This window comes from Sipha flava, unplaced genomic scaffold (assembly GCF_003268045.1).
Source record: "Sipha flava isolate LNK unplaced genomic scaffold, YSA_version1 88_pilon_pilon, whole genome shotgun sequence".
Lineage (NCBI taxonomy): Eukaryota > Metazoa > Arthropoda > Insecta > Hemiptera > Aphididae > Sipha > Sipha flava.
In genome coordinates, this window is record NW_020273630.1 from 443,165 (window position 1) to 466,434 (window position 23,270).

Here is a 23,270-nt window from a genome sequence, read left to right on the forward strand (position 1 = left end):
TATTATAATATAATATAATATTATAATATTATTTAAAGATTTAATTATGAAATATAACTGCTAATAATGTACATGTATATATAATATTTTGATATCCATAAACATCCTACTATACTATTATTTATATTCATTAAATTAAATAAAAATATATTCGAAAGAAATTTAAAAACTAAAAATGTAATAAATGAAACAGTACATTTTAGAATTATTGTAAAGATTTTTAATTTAGAGAAGATGAGAAACTCATTTTAGGAGAGTCAACCTCCTTCAAAATTGTTGTATTACAGTATAAATTACTTAATCATAATAATAATAATAATAAATAACATTTTATCGCACTGAAGAAAATGTTATTAGTATATAACAAGGGTTTCCAAACTTTTTTATTGAAGGGCCACAAAAAATATCAAATGCTCTTAGCAGGCCAAAAGTTTATTAACACATATACACGTATACAAATATAAGTTAACTTTAAATCTTTTTATAAAATATAGTCTACAATATACTTAAATATAATTGGTATAAATTTAAATGATAATAATATATTATTACATTGTAATTTTAATAAATTTTTTTTTAACGAGAAGTATGAAATTGATGTTTTTCTGCTAATATTCGATCGAATTGAGGTTGTATGTTGCTAGTTCCAATTTTCAAAATTGACTCCAAGTGTTTGTCAGTCATGGTCGATCTATATTTTGATTTGATGTATTTCATTTTAGAAAAAGTTTGTTCGCACAAATAAGTCGTAGCAAATACAGATATATATTCAATTGCAAATTTTTTTAAATTTGGATAGTGTATATCTGGGAGAAATTTATAAAAATCAACTAAAGTCTCTTCACGATGTTTGATTTTCAGTGCATCATTACTTTGTAAATCAATCATTTCCATTTGAAGGGTAGGAGGTAACTTCTCAATATCACAATCAAACGGGTTTTGAAAAATATTTATTTCTTCCGATTTTACGTCAAGGTCAGTAAAACGTTGTTTAAATTGGATTTTAAGTTCAGAAATTATTTTTTGAGCGAAGTCGACTGGAAATTGTGTTTTTGATTCTTTGTTATATTTATCACAAGTAGAAAAATGAATAAAACAATTTTTTGAAATTTGCGTTTCAAATAAAATAAGTTTTTGCCTAAATGCTTTTACTAATGTGTAAATATCGCAAATTTAACAGAACATCTTTACCTTGTAATTTTAGATTGAAGTCGTTCATATATTTTGTGATATCCACTAAAAAAGCTAATTTCCAAACTCATTCACTATCTATAAGTAAAGGAAATGGTCGATTCTTATCAATTAGAAATATTTCAATTTCATTTCTTAGTTCAAAAAATCGCGATAGGACTTTTCCGCGACTAAGCCATCGAACTGCTGTAAAATACGGTATATCTGGGTACTCTGTTTCTATTTCTTTCAAAAAATCTTGAAACTGACGATGCCTAAGTGCGTTCGAGTGAATAAAATTTACTGTTGATATTATTGGATCCATAACACAAGATAAGTCTAAAGTTTTTGCGCATAATGCCTGCTGATGTATAATACAATGCAAAATCATTGGTTTAAAACCTTCTTTTTTACAATTCGTAAATATCTGTCCAACTAAACCTTTTTTTGTGCCACACATATTTCTTCCGCCATCAGTAGTGATACATTTCAAATTTTCCTACTTCAAATTATATTTTAAAAATGATTTTTCGATAACTTTAAATATGTCGATACCTGTCGTAGTTCCATGCATGCTATTTACAGAAAGTAGTTCATTTGAAATTTCTAAATCTTTATTAACACCTCGAATAAATAAAAGTAACTGTGACGTATCAGATACATCTGATGATTCGTCAAGTGTTATACTAAACGAAATGAATTCTTGAGTCTTATTATTAACCTGAGAATTTAAAGTATTACTATTATCGTTAATTCTACAGGTAACTGTGTTAGCAGAAAGGCTAATATTTTTTAAAAGTATCAATTCTTTCTGGACAAATTTCTTCAACTGCTTGAATAATACATTCTTTTATTAAACTACCATCAGAAAATGCTTTTCCTCTTTTTGCCAATAGATGTGAAATACGAAAACTAGCCTTTGTAGCAGCTTCATTAATATTTTTTTGTTTTTTAAATAATGATTGTTGTGATGAAAAATTATTTTGAAGTGACTGCAATTTATTTAACCGTAATTTTTCAGTAAATTTTGAAAAATTTGTCTTATATTTTGTTTCATAATGCCTTTGAATATTGTACTCCTTAAATACAGAAATACTTTCTTTGCATATTAAACAAATTATTTTATCACCTGAATAAATTACGAAATAATCCAACGACCACTTTTCATTGAAAACACGACATTCTGAATCTATTTTCTTTTTCAATCCTCTTCCTGACATCTCGAATTGGTGAATTAATAGGTAAAGAATAATATTTATAATAAAGGCACTGCAAACTTAGACATGTAACTGTACAAACGTTATGAAATGATTTCGTCGTGCCACTCGTCTATGTGACTAATCTCTCCATTATCGACGTTAAAACTAAAAATATAAAAGGAAATTGCAATGTCTGTTGTCATAAATTATGATACGTGCCCGCGATAACGACTTTTTAAATTACACATATATTTAGATATCTATATTTTATTTACCGTCTTATGGGTGCTGCAGGCCGTTTAAAACTTGTTCACGGGCCATATCCGGCTCGCGGACCGTAGTTTAGAAACCCCTAGTATATAACATATAAATAGTATATGTGTTATGTAATTCAAATTTTCCATGAAAATAATTTAATAAAATATTTTGTTTTTATTTCATTAGAAATATTTGATTTTTGTTATTTAGTTATTTGATAAAAATATTTAACTTTTTTAAAACTAAGACTTTGAAAGGAAAAACATTCTATTATTTTTCTATTCATACCCATTTACAAAAATAAAAATAAAATAAAACTAAAATGGTTGGTTTATTTTTAAATTACATAATAACTATAAATGAATGGTAACCCATACCGGTCTTGTTCTAAAATATCACATTTCTAAGGATTCATGCAAATATATACTTTGTATGTGTGAAAACCCAAGAAGTTTGATAAGTTTGAATTTTAATAAGTTAAATAATTTTTTCCTTTTTTCTTTTCAAACTATAATAATATGAAATTAAAATTACTTTACGTCTATATACTCATATTACCATTACTCTTCAAATCGACAAATTATATAATTCCTAAATAAAAAATTTAACAATAAGTTTGTTAATATATTAATTTTTATATTAAGTTTATCGTATTAAATATATTTTATTTTATTTTAATACTAATCGTATTAAATATATTTTATTTCGTTATAATTAAATTTCAATTTATTAGTTTAATTATTTTGACTAATCAAACAATAAAAGACGTAAAAATGTTTTCATTATTTATTTATACCAAAAATCAAAATAAAAAATTGATTGTAGTTAACGCAAGCTTCTATTTTTTTTCATATTAGTTTTCTTTTGAATTAAGGGCCCCAAATCACGAGGGCCTCGGTGCGTCGCATCCACTGCACCACTGCTACGCCGCTGTGTAACACGATTATTGATTAATAATTTAACGATGAAACAATAAGTGTTGGTATACAACTTACCAAGTCAATAATAATATTATTGATTTCATTCTTAACTTTTTCAACATAATCCTTGTGGCCTTTAATCAAAACTTGACTTGAATTGGAACTAGCTTGTGGAAATTTAATAGTAACTCCATTATGTTTCCCACTTATCTGGTTTATTATATCAGAGTGGTGGGCAACAAAATGATCATGATATTTTGGAGGAACGTTCATAGTCACTTCAATTATGTTTTTCTATAACATTTTAATGTATTACGAGATTATAATTATTATTATTGTATTATGATTCTGGTATATCTATTATTTAAATAAATTAAATTGTTAAAAAAAAAAAATGGTTAACTTATTTAGTTATGTTTAGTTACATCGATGATTATTTTAATTTTTTATCTTAAATTGTTTCATTTTATATGTCATATATATCAATAGTTCATTATTGTAAAAAAAAACTATGATCAATTATGTAAATATCACCTCAATACAATTTCAATAAAAAATAGACAGGGTAGTTTAATACACGTGCCTTTGTATTGAATTATACATACCAAAACTTTAGCATGGTCGGAAAGTCTTTGTTTAGAAAGAGCAACATCTGCTTTACTATCACTGATCACAACTTTATCTCCAGCACCAAGATTAGGAAATTCAATTTTAACATCGCCACATTCATTTTCCAATTTGTGTATACATTCTTTTTGTTTGACAACTAAAGTGCCATGATTATTTTCATTGATTTCTACATGTCCTTCGATGACTTTACCAATATCGGTTATCATAACTTCAAATTTTGCTTTTGCTTTATTAACATTCTCTTTTTTACCAACAATAGTTATATTTTCATTAGTGGAATCTGTTTCAGACGGGAAAATTATTCTTGTATTCGTTAAATGTCTGATCTGGAATCCAAGAATTAAACCATAAATGAACACATTGTACCCTTATATTAAATTATTTTAACAACATACCTTTTTAACATTGTCTCCATTTGTTCCAATTAAATATTTGTGAAACTTCGGATTTACTTTCATATCAAACACATATTTATGAACTTCATCAACCATTGTCTGAATTTGTGTAATAACATTTTTAACATCATCTTCAGGTCCTTTGATAACTATAGTCTATGAATAAAAGTTTAGCTTTAAAATAACGGTTTGTTATTTTTTTAATAGATTTTAGCATTTGGGAAATTTTCTTGAAAATTTACTTATTGTATTAGGGGAGGAGAAGCTGTTTCATCTCTTGAGACAATCGTTTCTTGCTCAAAGAGAGAAACTGCCAGAGGCCAGGTTCGAATCGATGTCTAAGCGTATATCACGCATATAATAACTTATAAAATTGGTTAAATTGTCATTTTAATTTATAAGTTTAATAAATAAGTATATTCTTACATTATCTCCTTTAACAGTTGGTAAATTCAATGTCACATTATCCCCACAATCTTCTTTTATAGATTGAATGAATTTATTCCCAAGATTTACAATGGCATTTCTAACTTTAACATTTCCCAACACCATTTCCTTTGTTATTATGTCTCCCTAAAAATACATGATTGATAAATTAATAATAAAATTGAAAAATAAATAATCTTTATAAAAAACCAACAATTTCATTTTGTATTTCTTTAATCATATCATAAGCGATTATAACTTTTCTTTTATTTCCCATGACTTTAATAACATCCTTATTGTCTCCTTCGCGTGGTAAAAAAATTCTCGTATCAGTCTCTTCTCTAATCTAGAATATTAAATTATGTAATTAACAATATTTCTAAAGGTCGAATCACAAAAGTTAATAAATAATAATTACCTTTTTAATAAATATTGCTCTCTTTTTAGCACTAAGTTTGTGAAATTGTTTAAAAATAGGAATTTCCAACACATAGTTGATTTCATCCAATACTTCGGCCAATTCAGCTAATGATTTAAATGCTTTATTTACATCATCGTTCAAACCTTGTATTTTAACCAAATTATTTCTAGCCTCAGCTAAAATATCGAACCAAATATTATTTATAAACTCTCAAAATACAAAAAATACAAACATATTAATACTATTAATTACCTGGACTGGGGAATATAATTTTAACATTAAATATTTTCTGAAGTTCTCGAACTTTTTCACCGTTGAAACCAATCATCGCTCCGTGGTGACGTTGATCAATTTTTATTTCTTTTTCAGTTTTACTTTTCAATTTAATTATAATTTCCTCCAATTCCTAACAAAAATTTTAATTATTAAAAAATTACGAAAGAAACTATTTGGTGGAAATTTATTAAAATATCCGATTTTGTTAATACATAATACGAGTACTTGTAAATTTTTTTCTAAAAAACAAACATATCAGAAACCTTTTAAAAACTTTTAAACTTATAAGTAATATTAAAATTAAAAGTTCATTGTATTCATATATTGTTATATCAAAAGTCAATATTAAAATCCTCATTAATTTATTTTTACTATAAAAGTATAATAAAAATTATCGGCATTTTAATTTAGAAATCGTGAAATTTTCAAATATTTATTAAAAGATTTAATTTTAATTTAATTAATAAAATAAATAAACTAGTACGGTCACAATTAACCACTTTAAAAATAGGCATTATCTATTTTGTCAATTTCTCTCCAACCTATTCATTCTAGCCATTCTTTTCGAAAATTAATTCACTTTAATGTGTTAAACTTAAATTCCGATTCATTAAAACATATTTTTGATACATACTTGAACTACTTTTTTCGTGGAATCCTTTGTTCCGGTTATATAAATTATGTCAGCTGAATTTTTCATACACGGTATTTGAAGACGTGCTCCTGTACGTTTTTCAATATTCTTAAGATTAAGTCCTTGTTTGCCCAATAACATACTTCGATGTTCTTTTGGAAACGGTGTAGTAGTAGTTTTAATCTGAAATTTTAATGTTTTAGTTAAAATTGCTAAAAAAATATTTTTTATTTATTTATCCGTAATAAAACTATAAAATAACAAATGATTCATTAAACATTTTAAATTATTATGCATATTTATATATTATAATATTAAAAAATAATAATAATAATAATAAATTATTCATAATTTGTACACAACAATATAATATATATATATAATAAATATTATTTTTATCAGTTTATCTTATTAATTCCAACTTAATTAAAACTTATTTACTTGAGTTTGTTCGATTGTGATAATCTTTTGTTTTGCTCGTTCAACATTAACTCTATTGCCGCTGATTTGTAAAGTAAGATCCATGGTTTTTGAAATACAAATCTCTATTCCTACATTATACTCTTTCCCAATTTTCATATATGCTTCTTTACATTTTTCGTGCTCTAATTGACTATTCCTGTCCCAATGTCTGTCTTGGGCAGGTATAGTAATTATCTACAAATTTTACAAAATAAAAATTAAGATATTTTTTTTTATTTATATTTTAGATATAAATCAACAACTTTCTAAACTATTACTATTCATATAGAAAAATGTTATTTAAATCATAATAATGATGTTCTTTAATATGTAAATTATCGTTCTATAATTTTTATGTTATTTTTTATTTAACTTTTGACACAAATTTATTATAGCTCAACAATTAAATCATGTAAGATAACTAAGTATGCATTTTAACATTAATATACACTAATCATTATCATAAAATAATATTAGTAAAATATAATAATTTGAGATAATTATAAAATAAGAGTTGATTTTGATTGACCAATTAAAATTTAAAAGTAACAGATAACATATAAACTGGTTAAAGACGTGATCATTTAAAAGAATAAAGTAGAAAAGAATTTGGGCTTAGGAGTAAGGTGATTGCGTAGAAGAGCTGTAATTATAAAAGAAGGGTAAATATGAGATTTATTAATGCCAGATGATCTGAGATAAATTGGAAAACGGTATATCGTCCATAGGACTATTTGGTAATAGGATATTATTAGAACCAGTGATGGAGGCGCAAGAAGCTTTGGAAAAAAATTTGATAAAAAGAGACGTGAGTACAATATTTTTATTTTGATGATTACAAGTAGGTTGTTTTGCGACGTTTAAGAAGTAATTCATGTTTAGAACAACCTTTATAGTTGGAAGTATGATCACCCGCGCAAAAGCTGCACTTGGTTAAACTGCCTTTCTCTTTAATGTAACTGTTTCAAGAGTGATTTCCCCTGCGTTTAACACAGCGTGAAGGATGAAGGATCACCATCATTTCCGGTATGGTGATGTTAATAGTTAGCGTAGAGTGACCGTAGCTATGTCAATTTAGACACTGAGGTGAATCACTATAAATCTTAATGGGTAATTCAACTTAAATTTTAGTGTGCAACATTGATGATTCATTAAAAATTGTATTTGGATTAATTGCAACAATGAACAGCGGAAGCGTGTGGCCATTTTGAATAACATTCGTAATTCTTTTGCGGGAATCTAATTCCAATAGGGCATCTGATATATATAGTGACCTGATGTTTTTATATTGATGATAAACAATAGATTCTTTGGTTATATTATGTACGTCATAGGAGGTGTCGAGTTTGATTTCTTTGTCCACTTCGCTCGAAAAGACAGCGAAACGATTAGGCGAAACTCATGGTTTAGTGTTTTTCCCTGTATGGATTGGAGAATTATGCTATGATAGCAGCGACCGTTTGGGTTTGGTAGTAAACGGAGAGGGTATGTTGTCCATCTTGAAAATGAAGTCGCATAAATACGATATATAATACCGTGAATACTCGTATAATACCGTAAACTGAACTAACTAACTTAACTTAAATAAACTAATAAAGTAACTTAATTAAAATTACGGTTACGGAACGGGTAAATTATAATCGCACTGACATGCGACCGTGTTACAAGTCAATATCATACTGATCGATCTAATACTTATTAATTACTATTAAAATGGCATGATAAATTACTTCGTTCACCGTTGAAGATTTGAAATTACTCCGTTTTTTAAATTGTGCAGTTCCATTTGTCTCCGAAGTCTTCAAAACTGGCAAAGCTGGAAATGAAAGATTGTAGTTGTTGCCATTACTCATAGCATCTCCTGCACTCGGTTTGCCAGACACCATTGATACATTATTCATCATTGTAATTGATTAATAATAATTAATAATAATTGTAATTGATTGTATTGTTCTAGACAGGTACTTTTCTGAAACAAAATCTGAAACCTAAAATCAGAATGCCAATGAATAAATAAATTTAATTCGTTCGAATTCGATATCGAAGTTCAACCAGTATAATATTTCAGAAAGTGATGTGATACGTCGTATAAATCAACTAAATGTTCTACTATAACTATAAACAACTAACAAACTAAATTACCAATAGTTACAAATATGCAAAATATAATTTTATATTGATTAATAACGACTAATAATACAATTTTTTTAAGTCTGTATTATCAAACGATAATCGATCGAAAAAATAAAAATTTCATATAAAAATCAAAAATGTATTTAAATATTAAAAAGTGCATTTTCACAAATAGAGTTCTTAATACACGTGAATTCACATATCACGTGTTACGTGTAAAATCCAACATAACAACGTATAATCTCAACTTAATACTGCACTAATAATATTTTATTAAAACTTCAAGTGCATAACATAAAATTACAAATTTTCATCATTATAAAAATGAATATATATTTGGATAAACACGTATTTCACGTGTACACGTGAATTCCGTGATTCGTGTTTTAAGAGCTCTATTCATATATATGCATGTATATTTTTATTTAGTCTTGTATGTATTTAAATATTGTTTAGTTTCAAAAGTGATCTGATCGCGATTAGAAGTGCTGTTTTTTTTTAATTTTTAACGAGACTGTTAAATGGATCAAACAAAATAGGAGTAGTTATTGTTTGCGATATGCTTCGTAAAGAAATCTTAGAAAAGAAGCAAGAGCTTTAAAAAAAAAAATTATAGGTTCGACAATGAATTAGTAGAAGAAATATTTTTTGGCAAATCAAATAGTTTGTTTTGAATTAAGAAATCACATTGATCACGAGGTTCAATATTCGTGTTCGGGAATAAACTGGCCTAAAATCACCGAATTGCATTCAACTTCTGTCCGACGTGTTGGACTGCATGCAAGTTTGAGCATGCAAGAGCTTGCATACGTATTATAAATGTTCACATTTGTTAAATTTTGTTCTTGTGCGAGTAAAAATAAGCATGCGGGAAAAAACATATAAGAAATTTTAATAGTTTGAACCCGGTATAATGCTTTATTTTTAACTTTTAAAATTCATATACGTATTGTGTAAATAAAGCTAAAATACACTATCAGCGGACGGCGATTATCGTATAGATAAGCAATAAATGTACTTATGCATGGCGGTCATTTGACATTTATTAAATATTTTACAATGAACAATTTTGCAAAATGTTTAAATTTACCAAAATATGGTAGGTACACTAAAAATTTGTTTGAACCGGAACGATAAACGTTATTTTTTTACGAACCGGAACGCAAAAAAAAATTTTTTTCGTGAACCAGAACTGCGTTCCGGTCCATTTTGAGCCCTGTGAATAATCATAATTTGCTTATCATATAACGAATAGAAGTTCGCATTGATTAACTATAAGTCATAGATTTGCACCGGAGGATGAATAAAAAAACCTACAAACAAAAAAAGTTTCTTAACGAACACGAGAGACTATGCCAAGGCAATAAGATTTAGTAACATTTTTTCTCTTTAATTTATGTTCGTTTGTTATTATTTATTAGAGTAGTTTCACATGTACTGAGATGTATGAACGGTTTGATTCCAAAAGTTCCTTATTATTGACTTAAAATTTACTTAATTTTACTCGTTCCACTTAAAAATAAGATTAATTTATTGTAGAATTATATAGGCGAAATCATGACTCTCTTACACGTAGTGCGATCTAGATAATGGTTCTGGAAAAACGAAACGTTACTTTTTATTCGTCGCAAAAGCGACGCACTCCTGGTCCTCACGAACCTTTAATTCCTGTATTTGTGTGCCATTCGATCAACGAATTCAATAGAAATTTATTTTTATAATCTGCTCATCGTTTTGCTGTGGATATTCTAATTAACACTTTATCCAAAGTTTTGTCTTTGCATGCATTAAACTTCATTAATTTATATTTTTTTAGTTTAGAGTTTAAATTATTCCATAAAATAATTACCTTATAAATAATATAAACGTAATTATGATAATAAGTAGGTATTTAACACCATTCTGCAGTAGATTAGTTTTTGTTTGGAGTAAAAAATACACAGTTGATCATGACATATATAACATCATATTTGTTAACTTTTGTCATCACTAATGCATCGCGGCGAACAGTGGCGTAGCTAGGATTTTCTGAAGGGGGGTGTTAATTATAATTATTAAATATTATATATAATACGTACAAACTAAAACTTTTATTTTAATTAATTAATATGTATACATAATGTCTGTAATAGAGATGTAATGTATATTCGAATTCGGATAGCTTTACCATAAATTATTCGAATATTTGACTATTCGAATGTCAGTACTCGATGCTACAATACCTATTATTATTAAACGTTTTGTGTTGCACGAAAACGTAAACGAATAATTTTCGTCACGTATTGTCGCAATCGCGATAATGTTAACCTATATATATATGTAATTAGTATTGTGCATTATTTTATATTTCATATTGTATTATCGATTTACCTATATTCCTATAATAATGTAATATTTGATACGGCTCAAGGGGGGTGTCATATCTACCAAACACCCCCCTTGTATACGCCACTGGCGGCGAATAAGGCGAATTTCGCATCCTACACCAATTCCAAACTGTACCTCATACGTGTGGTCGATAAGCCCGAACGAAACATTAATACGCACAATCCGAAACAAGCTTAATATAAAAGGATAAAACAATAATGGAATTAACGCCGTAAGGCGAACATATTTAATATAACATATGATTTATTAAATAATAAATTATACAATTTTTTGAAATACAATGTGAACAGTACCTAGTAAACACGGCACCGTTTAATAAAACAACAACGAAAACAAAATATAAATAAATAATTTAAACAGTAGGAATAGTAACAAGTACAAAATTGGGTTTTCGTTATCATGATTTTATAAAGCAATATCCTCGCGGAAGATCGCATTACAATAATCAGCGTCGGAACATACCTATTGTGTTTGTTTAGACTAGATATGTAATATTTATATTTACGTTATATTTTTGATGATAACATTATAAGCGTTGACACGTTATGTTTTTTTTTTTTTTATTATTTACATTTCATGAACACTGGCACGCAGGGCTAATATTTGCACAACGTGTTACCGTTGGCAGTACAGTTCGCACACACGCATATCACTATAATTCAGACGTGGTCACCTAGAGTCCGTCACCGACGTCACTCGGTCCGGTTAACCGCGGCGGTAATCAATAACACCGCATTGTCCCGAGAAATAGGGTTTTGACAATTTTTTGGAAAACTTCGATTTCAAACCGTAACAAACACACGCGCAGGTCGACCGTAGCGGTCGTGTCTCGCAAACCGCCGCGGTGCCCGATCGCGTTCCACTGGTACGCACCGGCGGCCGGTCTTATCTGCACCCGCACTCGTCGACCACCATGTCCGGATAGGTCTTCATCACCAGTTTCTGGTCGTCGTCCACGTACAGCAACGTCTCCGGCCTCAATTTGGTGGGTATGCAGCACGCCTTGGGCACCGCCAACGGGTTGATGGAGTTCATCAGTGTCTGCATGACCGCGTGGTTGGACGCGTTCATGTGGTTGGCCAGCGGGAACGTGCACTCGCCGTGGCAGTAATACGCGTCGTAGCCCTGCGGCGCGTGGATCCAATCGCTGAACCCCACGTCTCTGAAGTCCACGTACAGTGGCAGCCTCTGACAGATTTTCTTCTTCTTCGGTTTCTTCTTCGGCTCGTCCGCCGACCTCTTGGTGCGTCGCGTCACGTCCGCTAAAGCATTCCTCTGGCCTGCGTCAACAATGTTGTCGATTAACCACGTTGTCGGCACCGGTTTACGCGGCGCGCAAGCAAAAAACATTTTTTTTTGGGAGGAGAAGGTGTTTAGGGGTCATACATAAATCAATAAATCACTTTTGCTCCGTAAAAATAATATTTAGTGATTTTCCTGAATTTCGGGATGGGGGAGGTTTGAATTCGTAAACACCCCCCCTTGCGTACGCGCGCCCGATATGTAGTCACGTGAACGCGGGACAAGCGGAACATTTGGACGGGTCCTGCGGGGCGAGGGGGAAGGTCAGCACGGCACCGTCGCTGCGTGGTGTATGTGCGATGCACGCCGGACGTTGATATTTATTCGCGACGGATCGAGGACGATTGCTTTGGAAAAAAAAATGAACTTTTCAGCATACGTACCGAGTAAATTTTTATGCGTGCACCTTTTGTACGATTATTTTCGTCGAAAACCAATCGGGTTTCGCGTGGAAATCATAACTGGTCAGAGAGGCAATGGAACAAACCGGGGTTTAATTAATAAAAATTGTACACACTTTGGGGTACGAAATTGAATGTGTATTTTTTACTTTTGTTTCGTAATTTGTACTGAACATTGTTGTGCAAAAAGTACACAAAAGATGAGTTGAGCACCATTAACTGGAAATGTTTACTAGGATAAATGTCGTAATATTAGGTGTATTTGATTAACTCTCCAGGCCCCTCGACCCTCAGTTCACTCTGCCTGACTTACAACGGAGTCTCGTACGGATCTAGTGCACGTTTTCCTCGGAGCGTTCGAAAAATGTTACTACGCGCGACGCGGCGAGATTACGAAAACAACTTGCGTTTTGGAAAGCCCGCGCGTCTCGTCTACGCGAATCCCCATTATTTATCAATTAACGTAATTATGTGTATCGTCGTCCTTACTTGTTCCGTCATCGGTGTAGACCATTAATAACGGTTTTGCAGATGAACGGAAATCGAACACGTCGATTAACCGCGTCCGACTACCGGACACCGTAACGCATTCAATGAGCACGCCGTGATTCTCGTCGAAGTTCGTCTCGGACAGCCTTTCCATGGCGGGCGTCACGTCAAAACTGATTTCCTGCGATTCTGACGTCGAAGACGATAAACGTAACGATTTCGAATCCATAAGTCTACAACAGAAATAGTCGATCAGAAATCAATAAACCGTATAATGATGACATGTTCTCATATATTAGCGGTGTTCGTTGGTGAATCGCGTTATAGCGGTCCGCCCGATTTTCTTTCTTTATTTTAATCGATAATTACCTGAGCGTAGGTTTCGACAGGCCTCTCGCGCCTGGTTTCACAATATCGTGCACTAGTATGTGGACGAATTCGTCGTCGCGTCGACGTTCCGAATCGAACGACATCGTAATACGGACTTCGGCCGCTTTGACTCGCTCCCGTTCCGGCAGAGCGCTTATGTCGAACTGCAGTCGGTACCTCTGAGACTTTGGATTGCTCGGAACCGAACCTATTTGCGTATAAAAACGTAACGAAAACATTGTCATCACTATCCGAGTAAAACACCATAGACCTTGTGAGTGGAATGCGCTCACAGCGTTTAGCAATAATGTACATATTAAATGCACGCGTTTTGTTTTCGTTCGTAATATCATATAATGCGTAATGTCATTTTCCACAAAATACATACGTGCATAGTATTCGTGTACAATCGTTCGTTAACAACACATTTTATTACCTTGGTCGGGATAAGTCCTAACAGTGTTGGCCGACGACGTGTGCAAACCGGGAAGAGGAAAATGAGTTGTCATCGTGTTTTCTTCCAGCATCGCTCTGTAAAGTTTCATCGTCGCAGACGGTATCCTAACGTTCTTGTCTGCCACGGGTCTTCGGTTCATACCTGAAACAAAAGTATCATAATCCAAAAACATTCAAGCATTTCGTATATTTATGATACTACACGATCACATTGTTGCGAACAATTTACTTTACCTAATTTCATAAGTAAATGGTTTTCCACTGCTTCAAAACCGACGATAGCCGTCAACCCGGTCCGTAGGAACATGGTCATTAACAACAATAAGATAATCATCATACCTAAATTTGAAAAGAAATTTACTCATAGTAACTTACTAAATTAAATAATATAAATATAATATATTTAAATAGAAATTTACTTAAGTAGACACTTAGTACACACTTGGACACAACGAGGAAAATCATACATTACGATATGGCCAAATGGCGTGAGGTATCAAATTTTAGATTTGCAAAACAATAAACCAAAAGGATATGGATACTAAATAAAGGATGCACATGTTTACAAACATACGAATATTGTAAAAATATCCAATTGTATAACAGTGCTTTATAATTTAATGGAATTTAACGATTATGTTCTTAAATTATTGAATGTTGAAGTACAACAGTGTATACAGTTATCTAGTATTAAACCTTTCCTTATAAAAACCCTTTTCCGACCTTCATTGACCGAACCAGTTTAAAAAAAAATTGGGTGAAATGATGGCAATAAACACATGCTATGACGATTATTTAAAAAGGCCGTTTGTTTTGTACATGGTTTACACGTGTTCACAGATTGGGTATATAAAAAGGGTAAAAAATAACTGTTTACTTAAGCCAAGCAAAAGAGTTAAACATTTGTGTAAATTATATAGTAATTTAATCCGAACAACTTTATGTATGAGTGGTGTAAACGTTTATAATATTATTTAACCACGAGTTTTGAAAACGACTTAAACGCGCGGTTGGTCCATACGTCACTATGCGGCTATTTTCATTTCGAATTCAAAAGAGAAATTCAAAAGCGCATCTACCGGAGCCAACCAAAAACGACATATCCATACAATAATATATTCTATACAGTTGTCTTAGACGGGACGAAATATTCTTACCGAATAATAATCAACTAAATGACATGCGAATCGGCGATTGCAATGAAAGATTCAAAATTCTACTACTCTACTACATATGGCTAAAACTCTTATTAGGTATAAAAACTTCACTTGCGAGCAAATGCCTGTTCTCGAATACAAAAAGCTATGCGTCTACAAAATAATATCATCATATTATTGTGGTACCCGAAGAAATTGTGAAATTCCAATGATGACGGTAGACGAAGGGAGCTGTCCCTGAGAACCGTGTCCCGTTCTCGAGGTATCGGTCCGTCACGCATAAATATCTACACATATATCATCGGTATACGGTTATTTTACACCGTTGAACGAATCTTACCCGACGTCATCGCGTGTCACAACGTTGCCGCGATGCGGTTTCAGAGGCATAAACCATGTAGAACGGCAATGGTGAGCACTGGTGACGGTCGACGGTTCTCGTATTCCGCCGCGGGGGTGTGTGTACACGGTCGGCGTATGTGTAAAAAAAAAAAAAAGGTCGCACAGCTACGACACACAGTTGAACTCGTGAGCACTCGTGAGTAATCAAAACAATTCGAATGACGATCCGAAAAACAATTCTACCGCGAACGGGTAACGCGTCGAACGTAAACGGTAGTGTTGTCGCACCGGCAACGGTCACGGAATGGATGTGAATCGGACGCGGATCGCTGAAACACTGACGAACAGGCGATGAACACGACCGGACGGAACAGGAGATGATAGCAAAATGATGACCGTCGCAGGGTTGTCGAAGGGTAGAGTCGGCGCACCGTGCGGGCACGTAAACACACACGTGTGACCGGCCGCGGCCGCCTGGAAATCGGCAGACAAACAGGCGTCCGGTCACAGGACGTGCCGATGCCTACGTGGAGGGGGTCGCGCTCGTTGGTCAAACCGGAAGGGGAGGGGGTGTGGTTTACGTTTTTCTGGAAACCACATTTCTCGGTGACCGTGCCACACGCGCACACACGCGCACCAGCGTTTTGTATTGAAAACCGTTTGAAACGCGGTTGCCGCGCGTACGATTGACGTCTTTAGATTTCGGTTCGACGATCATCTGCCGCGATGCGTTGTAATTGTTTTTGTTTCTTTTTTTTTTTCCTCCCAACGGTTCGACCGTGATTTTAGATGCATTGTACACTATCAAAAGCATGTTTATTACGTATTGATCGAACACGAATCGACTAGAAAACGGAATGATTTTCGAGAAAACGACTGATCCGACACTTGGCGGTTTAGCACCCGTATCTACCTGCAACTGTTATTCCACAAGACTTTCGACACCGATTAAAATGCCAGTCGTTTCCGGATATTATAATAATCATCTTGAATGAATGCCATTTTTCAAGTCGTGTTCGAATTCTCACGAGGGCGCGCAGGTCGCGAATCGTCGTAGAATTACGACGCGATTAACAACCCTTTAACACTCGTTTCTACGGTATAAAACGAGATCAACGTTTTCTCCGCTGTCTTCATGTCGACTGTGCTATTGCAAAGGCTATAGATGGTTTGAATATTAATAATATATATGGGCATATACGTCGATGAACCGACAGCAACGGCGATCGGAGAAAATTCAAAAAACGTCACTCATTTGTATACAATATAATTATCGGGTCTACGTGGTTCTGTAAAATAAAATATGTTATAAACCTGTGCAACGGACGACGGGTTCCGTAAAGTCTACTATGCGCGTTTCATCGCAATCTATGTGGCACTTTCCGTCCGAGTTTTTATACCAAAACGTACTATCCACATAGCTCCAAATCATCGTCTCCAATACTCATCGGGTTCCATTTCTGGCGTTTTACGCTCTCACGGACGTCAGGTAATCGACAGGCGAACGGTAAGCCGAAAATATATTATACTTAATATTATTATTATGATTCGCACACTCGTAACGATCTAAACGATTACAGTTGTGCGCACGACGATCCGAGACGAAATACCCGGTATTATCGAAGAGTATTTACAAAACGACGTTAGTCACGTGTATAACGTATACATAATATAACATACATATACATTACACGTACATATATATAAAGATTTATACGGAGTTCAGTTAGCGTTGTTTGGACATGAGACGGCTCGACGCCAATGTCCAGCTGCTTTCTAAGTAGGTGGATAGGTACAACCAGATGTGTGTGTGTGTGACGGCCGGCGGGTGGTCTTGGAGGTCCTCTTTTGCCTTTTTTCCCTTTTTCACGATCCTTTTTAATGCGAAGTGCTTACAAACGTAGCGACAAAGGTCAATTTGTTCGTGCCGTTGCTGTGATAAAATATTATATCGGTGCCACGCAGTCTAGCTGCGTGCGGCTAGTTGGCGGTAATCACAATTGACAACCGTATACAACCAAAGAAAACAATAAATATACGACCCTCCTCGGTTTTATACGCATATATTTGTACGTGCGCGCGCGTTCGCTTGTATATACAGCGTGAACACAATTTCATGTGTATATACAACATTATTATATATTCTACATACACTCGTATAGTATAGTATATATATATATAAATATTCTGTGTGACCGACTTTTAGATGACCCGTGCATAATACCTTTGTACGTTCGTATATGTGTACCCAATCCTAAAAATTCAAAAATTCGTCACACGATGCGTATATTTACTTTTTTAGACCATGAGTACTAGTGACGAAAAACGTTATTGAAATATCACTATATATTCCGTTTTCGAGATCAATGCATATCATACTCACCCGCGTTGATTTTACGTAGATTTTGACCTGGCTATGCGTAACTTCTGATACTATTGCATTAAGGTTAATATTATAACTATAGTTATAACATCCTTATAGTCAGCGTGAAATTTTTTAGGAGTATTTTATAACTTTAAAATTTATTTTTTTGATATCTAATCACAGAAACCACAATGTTTAAAGTATTAACATGAATTTAATGCTTCAGAAAAATATTTATGATTATTATTATTTTGTTGATTATTATTTATATTTATTTATGTCATATAGTTCCGTGGTTGGACCAAATAAATCATGTATTTTATCAAATTAGGGGACAATCGTATTACCGTCTTTATGGTTTTATTATTTAATACTTATTATTTAACACTTGTTTTTCATCCAAGGTGTATCCGATTTATTCAAGGTTTTTAAAATATTTTTTTATGAAAACCACTGAAACTGCAAAACTGAATAGCTTTACTACAGTCTTCTATACTTACATATTATTTATGTGTCTGTGCAAACGTAAAAATCCGAAAAAGATCTTTTAAACTAAAATAATATGTTCTTCGATTTGTCAAATTGAAATTGTAAAGGTAAAAAGGTTGTTTTTTTTTTCTTTACTATTAAAAATCTTCATAGTGAGTTCTGTCATTTGTAGTTAGTAGCCTACTCAATGTCTTTCTCTCAAAGTTTCAATGTTAATAATTTTAATATCAATCTATAGTGAAAACCGTGACCAAACTAAGATATTGCGTATTTTACTACATACATATACATTTATGACGTAGTTTGTTACTAATGGCAAAATTCATGATATTGATGTATAATGTTATACTTTTGTAATAAGTGTTAGATTCCCATAGAAATTGTATTTATTGAATTTCATATTATCATCAATTGTTACGATTGTTACGTACCTACGGTTTGAAATCAACAAAAATGCAACAAATTAATTATGCCCATGAAATAATTGTTAATTTTTATTATTTAAAAGAATATTCATAGTTTAAAAACTTAATAGTATATTTTTAAATAAAAGTAAAAATAACATATATTTGCATTTATGTAAAGAGTGTGTTATCGATGTGGTAAAGGAAATTATTTAAACTCAATTTTAATAAATCAACATTTTAGATTACTTAAATCATATTTTACGTTATTCATACACAAAACATAAATAACATTATATGAGTATATATATTTATTAGTAAAATTTAATGTATGTGAATTACAAATGTGTAATATGTCTAATAAATATGTACAGTAATAGAATATCTAAATTAATAGTTAATATTAATACCTAAAGTATATATAAAATGTTTGTAAATTTAAAATATATTTATTCTATATACATATTGTGTATTCAGTTAGTCAATAATAAAATTAATTATTGTTTTCCCAGTTTAAACTTAGATGTTAATATTTTTATATAATTTAATTGTGATATTTTATTTGTATGTAATTGATGGATTAATTTATTATCTAATGAAATTTATTTTATCTTTTGTTGCTTTTTCCGTTTTTCTAATTCATTGTGGAAAAGTGTATTAAAATATCAATGTTGTCAATTATGTCAATTTGTATGGATTTTAATTCATTTAAAAATGTACAAATATTTGGATGTGTCTACAAGAAATAAGAATTAAATTTATTATGAAATGATTCACAGGTATTGGTTGATCTTTGTGAACTAGCAGCCCACATGCTTGGTGAAAAAGTGGAGTTTTCATCAATATAATTGTCTATTAAATAATCGGCAAATTGAATGACAATCATAATTTGATTTAAGTTCACTAAGATCTACAGCAAATTCATCATCTACCTACAACATATAATTATGAAATGATTAAATTGATACTTTAATTTTAATTAAGTTATTAAATTACTTATTCTGGATTTAAAAATGGAAGGCCAAATATGTAACACAGATGTTGTCCAATTTCATAGTTTTTCAATTATTCAGTTCCTAGTTTATCCAATTTGCTGTATTTTGCGTCACCGAGTCACAAATTTTACTTGTTTTGGATCACAAGTTTTGTCACAGTATATTCACTCCAAATTTCAAATATCAATAAATATCGAAATATCGAAATAAATGTAAATTATAAAGATTTTTATAAGAGGAAATTCGAGTATGATAACATAGGGTCACTCGAATTGCCTCTGAAATACCAGTAGGCAATTCGAGTACCAAAAAGTAACCTTCAGATTTGGGAGGCAATTTGTGTGCACCATAAAATATAGCATATTCATCAAACATCATACATATTACTATTATATTTAAAATATTTAGTTAAAATTTTGATTTTTTATTTGTTTAAAATTTGCAAAACAAAGGTGCCCGACTCCAAATAATTTAGAGAAATGCGAAAAAGAAAAAGAAGGTTTGCATTAATCTATCGATATTTTTAATACCTAATTATTTATAAAATTTGATTGAACTAATATGAGTATAATACACCAAAAATTATTTTACTTCGGTAAGTTTTAAACCATAATACGAGTATCATATGTTTTTAGCGGATAAAAAAATTAATTGTAATTTTAGGCGCTGAGTCAAAGAAACTTACCAACCCTGGAACTTAAGGTCGTTCGTTAAAGGTCAAATATACTCGTACTTCGGATTATACAGAAACATGACAATTCCTTTTGATATAACTCGATAGTTTAATTTAAATCCTTATCATCCTTATAAATCTTTGTAGTGTTTATGTTTTCCGAGTGTCATAACTCGGCAAATATATATTACGATTAATAAAAATTACATATGAACCACTAAACAATTAAAATGTATACATTTTACAGCATATAATTCATAGAATTAAATTTTACATTGTGCCACGGTTGAGTTTGGGTTTTAGTGCTGAACGTGTTCTTTTGATTTTTTCATACTACCCGTTTCATTCGATACCCAGTACCATATTTCAATCATATCCAAAGTGAATGAGAATTTAAGTACCAAACGATTTTTTTTTCTGGTATCGGAAACTGCCTGTATTCGTTCTCCATTTTTAATGCCCTCTATACAACATTTACTGTATTCCACGTATATTGAATAACATTTAAACGTTCATCTTACTCGTGCCTAAAGGATGTGGGAATTCAATTGATGGACTTCGTCTCAAATCGGTGAATATCGTGGTTTTATTAAAATGTTCTGATAAATTAATTAAACGTGTCAACGCTGCTCGATAAGTGATTAGACGTAGACCGGGTATCCTTATAAGGAATTGTGGCCCCTACTTAACACCACGTATCTTGGCGTATCATCGGTTCAATTCATAGAAATTTTCAAAATTCGTGCCGAACACAATGACGGGATGCCCGCAGACCGCAGTTGGTACCATAATGTCTAGAAATACCGTTTTGTTGATGTAGTAGTACACTATTTTTGAAGGTCTATATTATTTATTTATTATTACTATTATTATTATTATTTTTTTTTTTTTGTAAGAACATTGCCGCCAGAATATTGCTTTTGTATTTTCACGGTTGTTTTGTTGACGGACTACTTCCGCTGACCTGCCAATCAGATGACCCCACAATTGCAACAACAAATTATTTCACAAACGTTTTTTTTTTTTTTTTTTTATATAGTATTTTTCCCTTCGGTGATGAATTAGTGCTGAATTTTTTGCTACAGGATAGAAAAAATTTTGTCACAATCATTTATGGTTCGTTTGACGAATAACGGCCGATCAAGATAATTTTTTAGAATTAATCAAATTTACACAATTTTTTGTTTTTTTTTTTAATTCGAAAAATCATAATCACGTGTCCACATGTTTTTACGTTATTTTTTTTAGATATTATTTCTATTGTATAAAGTTTTTTATTTTTAGTACCAACAGAATGAATTTATTTATTGACTGCGCATTTACTAAGTGTAAAAGAGGAGTTTACGGTTTTTTTTCTCGTACAATAAATATACATTGTGTAGTAAAATCACAACTATTTCTAGTCTAAAATGTTTCGATATACCTATAGTATACATTGTATGTGAGTTATAATAGATGTCGCCGTATTTTATTTAAAGGGCACGTTTTACTTTTTCACAATATTCTGCTGGGGATTAAGAGCGATTTTCTGATCCTTGGAGATAAGTAAGTGAAACGTTTTATTCCCTATCACAAACCAATTTTTCGACATTTCCAACTATGAAAAAAAAAAATTTTCGTCTCTTTTTGAAATCAATAACATTTATTTTAATGAAAAATGTAAATAAAATAAAGGAATAAATGTGTGTATCATGTATTTAATATTTTTATTACATATTTACACTATATATTAAGATGTTAATACTTATGTAATCTATATTTATACATACAGTTATATGCATTAAAATTACCGTACAGAATATCTCATACATAATATAATGAACTGATTTAGTTTTGTTGGTTTATTTAATAAAATAGTTTGATATTGGCTAATATATTTTTTTTACAATACTATTTGTAGTATAATGATATTTGTTCTTGCTAAATAATAATAATAATATATATATTAATAATAATTGCTTAATAACTTTAATTTTCTACGAGCGTACACTCAGAATTAGAGCGCCAACAAGAACAAAATTACATATAACTCCAAACGAAGTTTAATACGTTGTGACTTTTGGAATAATTTTTACTCCAGTCATAACTGGTGTTAAAATGTTAAGAATTAAATCCCTCGTCGGTTCGTAGTCGTTTTCTGCTTTCTTTGGTTTATATACAGGGTGGGGCACCGAAACGGCCGATTTTAAAAATAGATTTTCTCAGTAGTAATTAAGATAAGAATTCTCACTAAATACTATTAGTTCAAATACAGCATGCCATTTAGTAAACATGGAGCAGTGGAGTGGTAAACAACGTGCTTATGCGATAAAATCATTTTACAAAAATAATGATAGTTACGTAGCCGCACAGCGTGAATTTCGTCTTCATTTTAATCTTAAACGGCATGATTCGGTACCATCGGCTAAGGCTATTAAAATATGGATAACCAACTTTGAAGAAACGGGTTCAGCATTAAAAAAGAAGCCTGTACGACAAAAAACTATTCGCACACCTGAAAACATCGTTGCTGTCGA

General features: G+C 31.4%; 4 protein-coding genes across 4 annotated transcripts; all 4 read right to left on the minus strand.

Annotated features, from left to right (window-relative positions):
- Positions 1-576: 576 nt before the first annotated feature.
- On the minus strand, positions 577-888 carry LOC112693527 (general transcription factor II-I repeat domain-containing protein 2B-like). The gene has a single exon (XM_025568636.1). It carries the CDS (start codon positions 886-888, stop codon positions 577-579), a length of 312 nt encoding a protein of 103 aa, XP_025424421.1.
- A 370-nt stretch (positions 889-1,258) lies between these two features.
- On the minus strand, positions 1,259-2,390 carry LOC112693528 (general transcription factor II-I repeat domain-containing protein 2B-like). The gene is made up of 3 exons (XM_025568637.1): positions 2,313-2,390; positions 1,754-1,891; positions 1,259-1,669 (listed from the first exon to the last, which is right to left on the minus strand). The coding sequence occupies exons 1-3, from the start codon at positions 2,388-2,390 to the stop codon at positions 1,259-1,261; spliced, it is 627 nt and encodes a 208-aa protein (XP_025424422.1).
- Positions 2,391-3,452: 1,062 nt separating this feature from the next.
- LOC112693529 (vigilin-like) lies at positions 3,453-8,692 on the minus strand. The gene is made up of 11 exons (XM_025568638.1): positions 8,522-8,692; positions 6,771-6,986; positions 6,330-6,512; positions 5,672-5,825; positions 5,417-5,595; positions 5,213-5,344; positions 4,999-5,145; positions 4,573-4,728; positions 4,153-4,503; positions 3,623-3,841; positions 3,453-3,557 (listed from the first exon to the last, which is right to left on the minus strand). Exons 1-11 carry the CDS (start codon positions 8,690-8,692, stop codon positions 3,453-3,455), a joined length of 2,013 nt encoding a protein of 670 aa, XP_025424423.1.
- Positions 8,693-11,625: 2,933 nt separating this feature from the next.
- On the minus strand, positions 11,626-16,275 carry LOC112693563 (protein decapentaplegic-like). The gene is made up of 6 exons (XM_025568684.1): positions 15,827-16,275; positions 14,564-14,668; positions 14,310-14,471; positions 13,874-14,081; positions 13,505-13,737; positions 11,626-12,592 (listed from the first exon to the last, which is right to left on the minus strand). The coding sequence occupies exons 1-6, from the start codon at positions 15,834-15,836 to the stop codon at positions 12,198-12,200; spliced, it is 1,113 nt and encodes a 370-aa protein (XP_025424469.1). The 5' UTR covers positions 15,837-16,275; the 3' UTR covers positions 11,626-12,197.
- Between the last annotated feature and the right edge of the window lie 6,995 nt (positions 16,276-23,270).

Excerpts from the sequence above, each read along its gene's own strand:
- LOC112693527 (XM_025568636.1), bottom strand. The coding sequence starts at position 888 with ATGATTGATTTACAAAGTAATGATGCACTGAAAATCAAACATCGTGAA.
- LOC112693528 (XM_025568637.1), bottom strand. The coding sequence starts at position 2,390 with ATGTCAGGAAGAGGATTGAAAAAGAAAATAGATTCAGAATGTCGTGTT. Across the intron at positions 1,892-2,312 it reads AGTGGTCGTTGGATTATTTC|GTTAATAATAAGACTCAAGA; the intron begins GTAATTTATTCA and ends TTAAATTCTCAG. Across the intron at positions 1,670-1,753 it reads TTTCAAATGAACTACTTTCT|GAAAATTTGAAATGTATCAC; the intron begins GTAAATAGCATG and ends AATTTGAAGTAG.
- LOC112693529 (XM_025568638.1), bottom strand. The coding sequence starts at position 8,692 with ATGAATAATGTATCAATGGTGTCTGGCAAACCGAGTGCAGGAGATGCT. Across the intron at positions 5,146-5,212 it reads AAGAAATACAAAATGAAATT|GGAGACATAATAACAAAGGA; the intron begins GTTGGTTTTTTA and ends ATGTATTTTTAG. Across the intron at positions 4,504-4,572 it reads ATGGAGACAATGTTAAAAAG|ATCAGACATTTAACGAATAC; the intron begins GTATGTTGTTAA and ends CTTGGATTCCAG.
- LOC112693563 (XM_025568684.1), bottom strand. Across the intron at positions 14,472-14,563 it reads CCATTTACTTATGAAATTAG|GTATGAACCGAAGACCCGTG; the intron begins GTAAAGTAAATT and ends CTTTTGTTTCAG. Across the intron at positions 13,738-13,873 it reads CTGTCGAAACCTACGCTCAG|ACTTATGGATTCGAAATCGT; the intron begins GTAATTATCGAT and ends TTTCTGTTGTAG.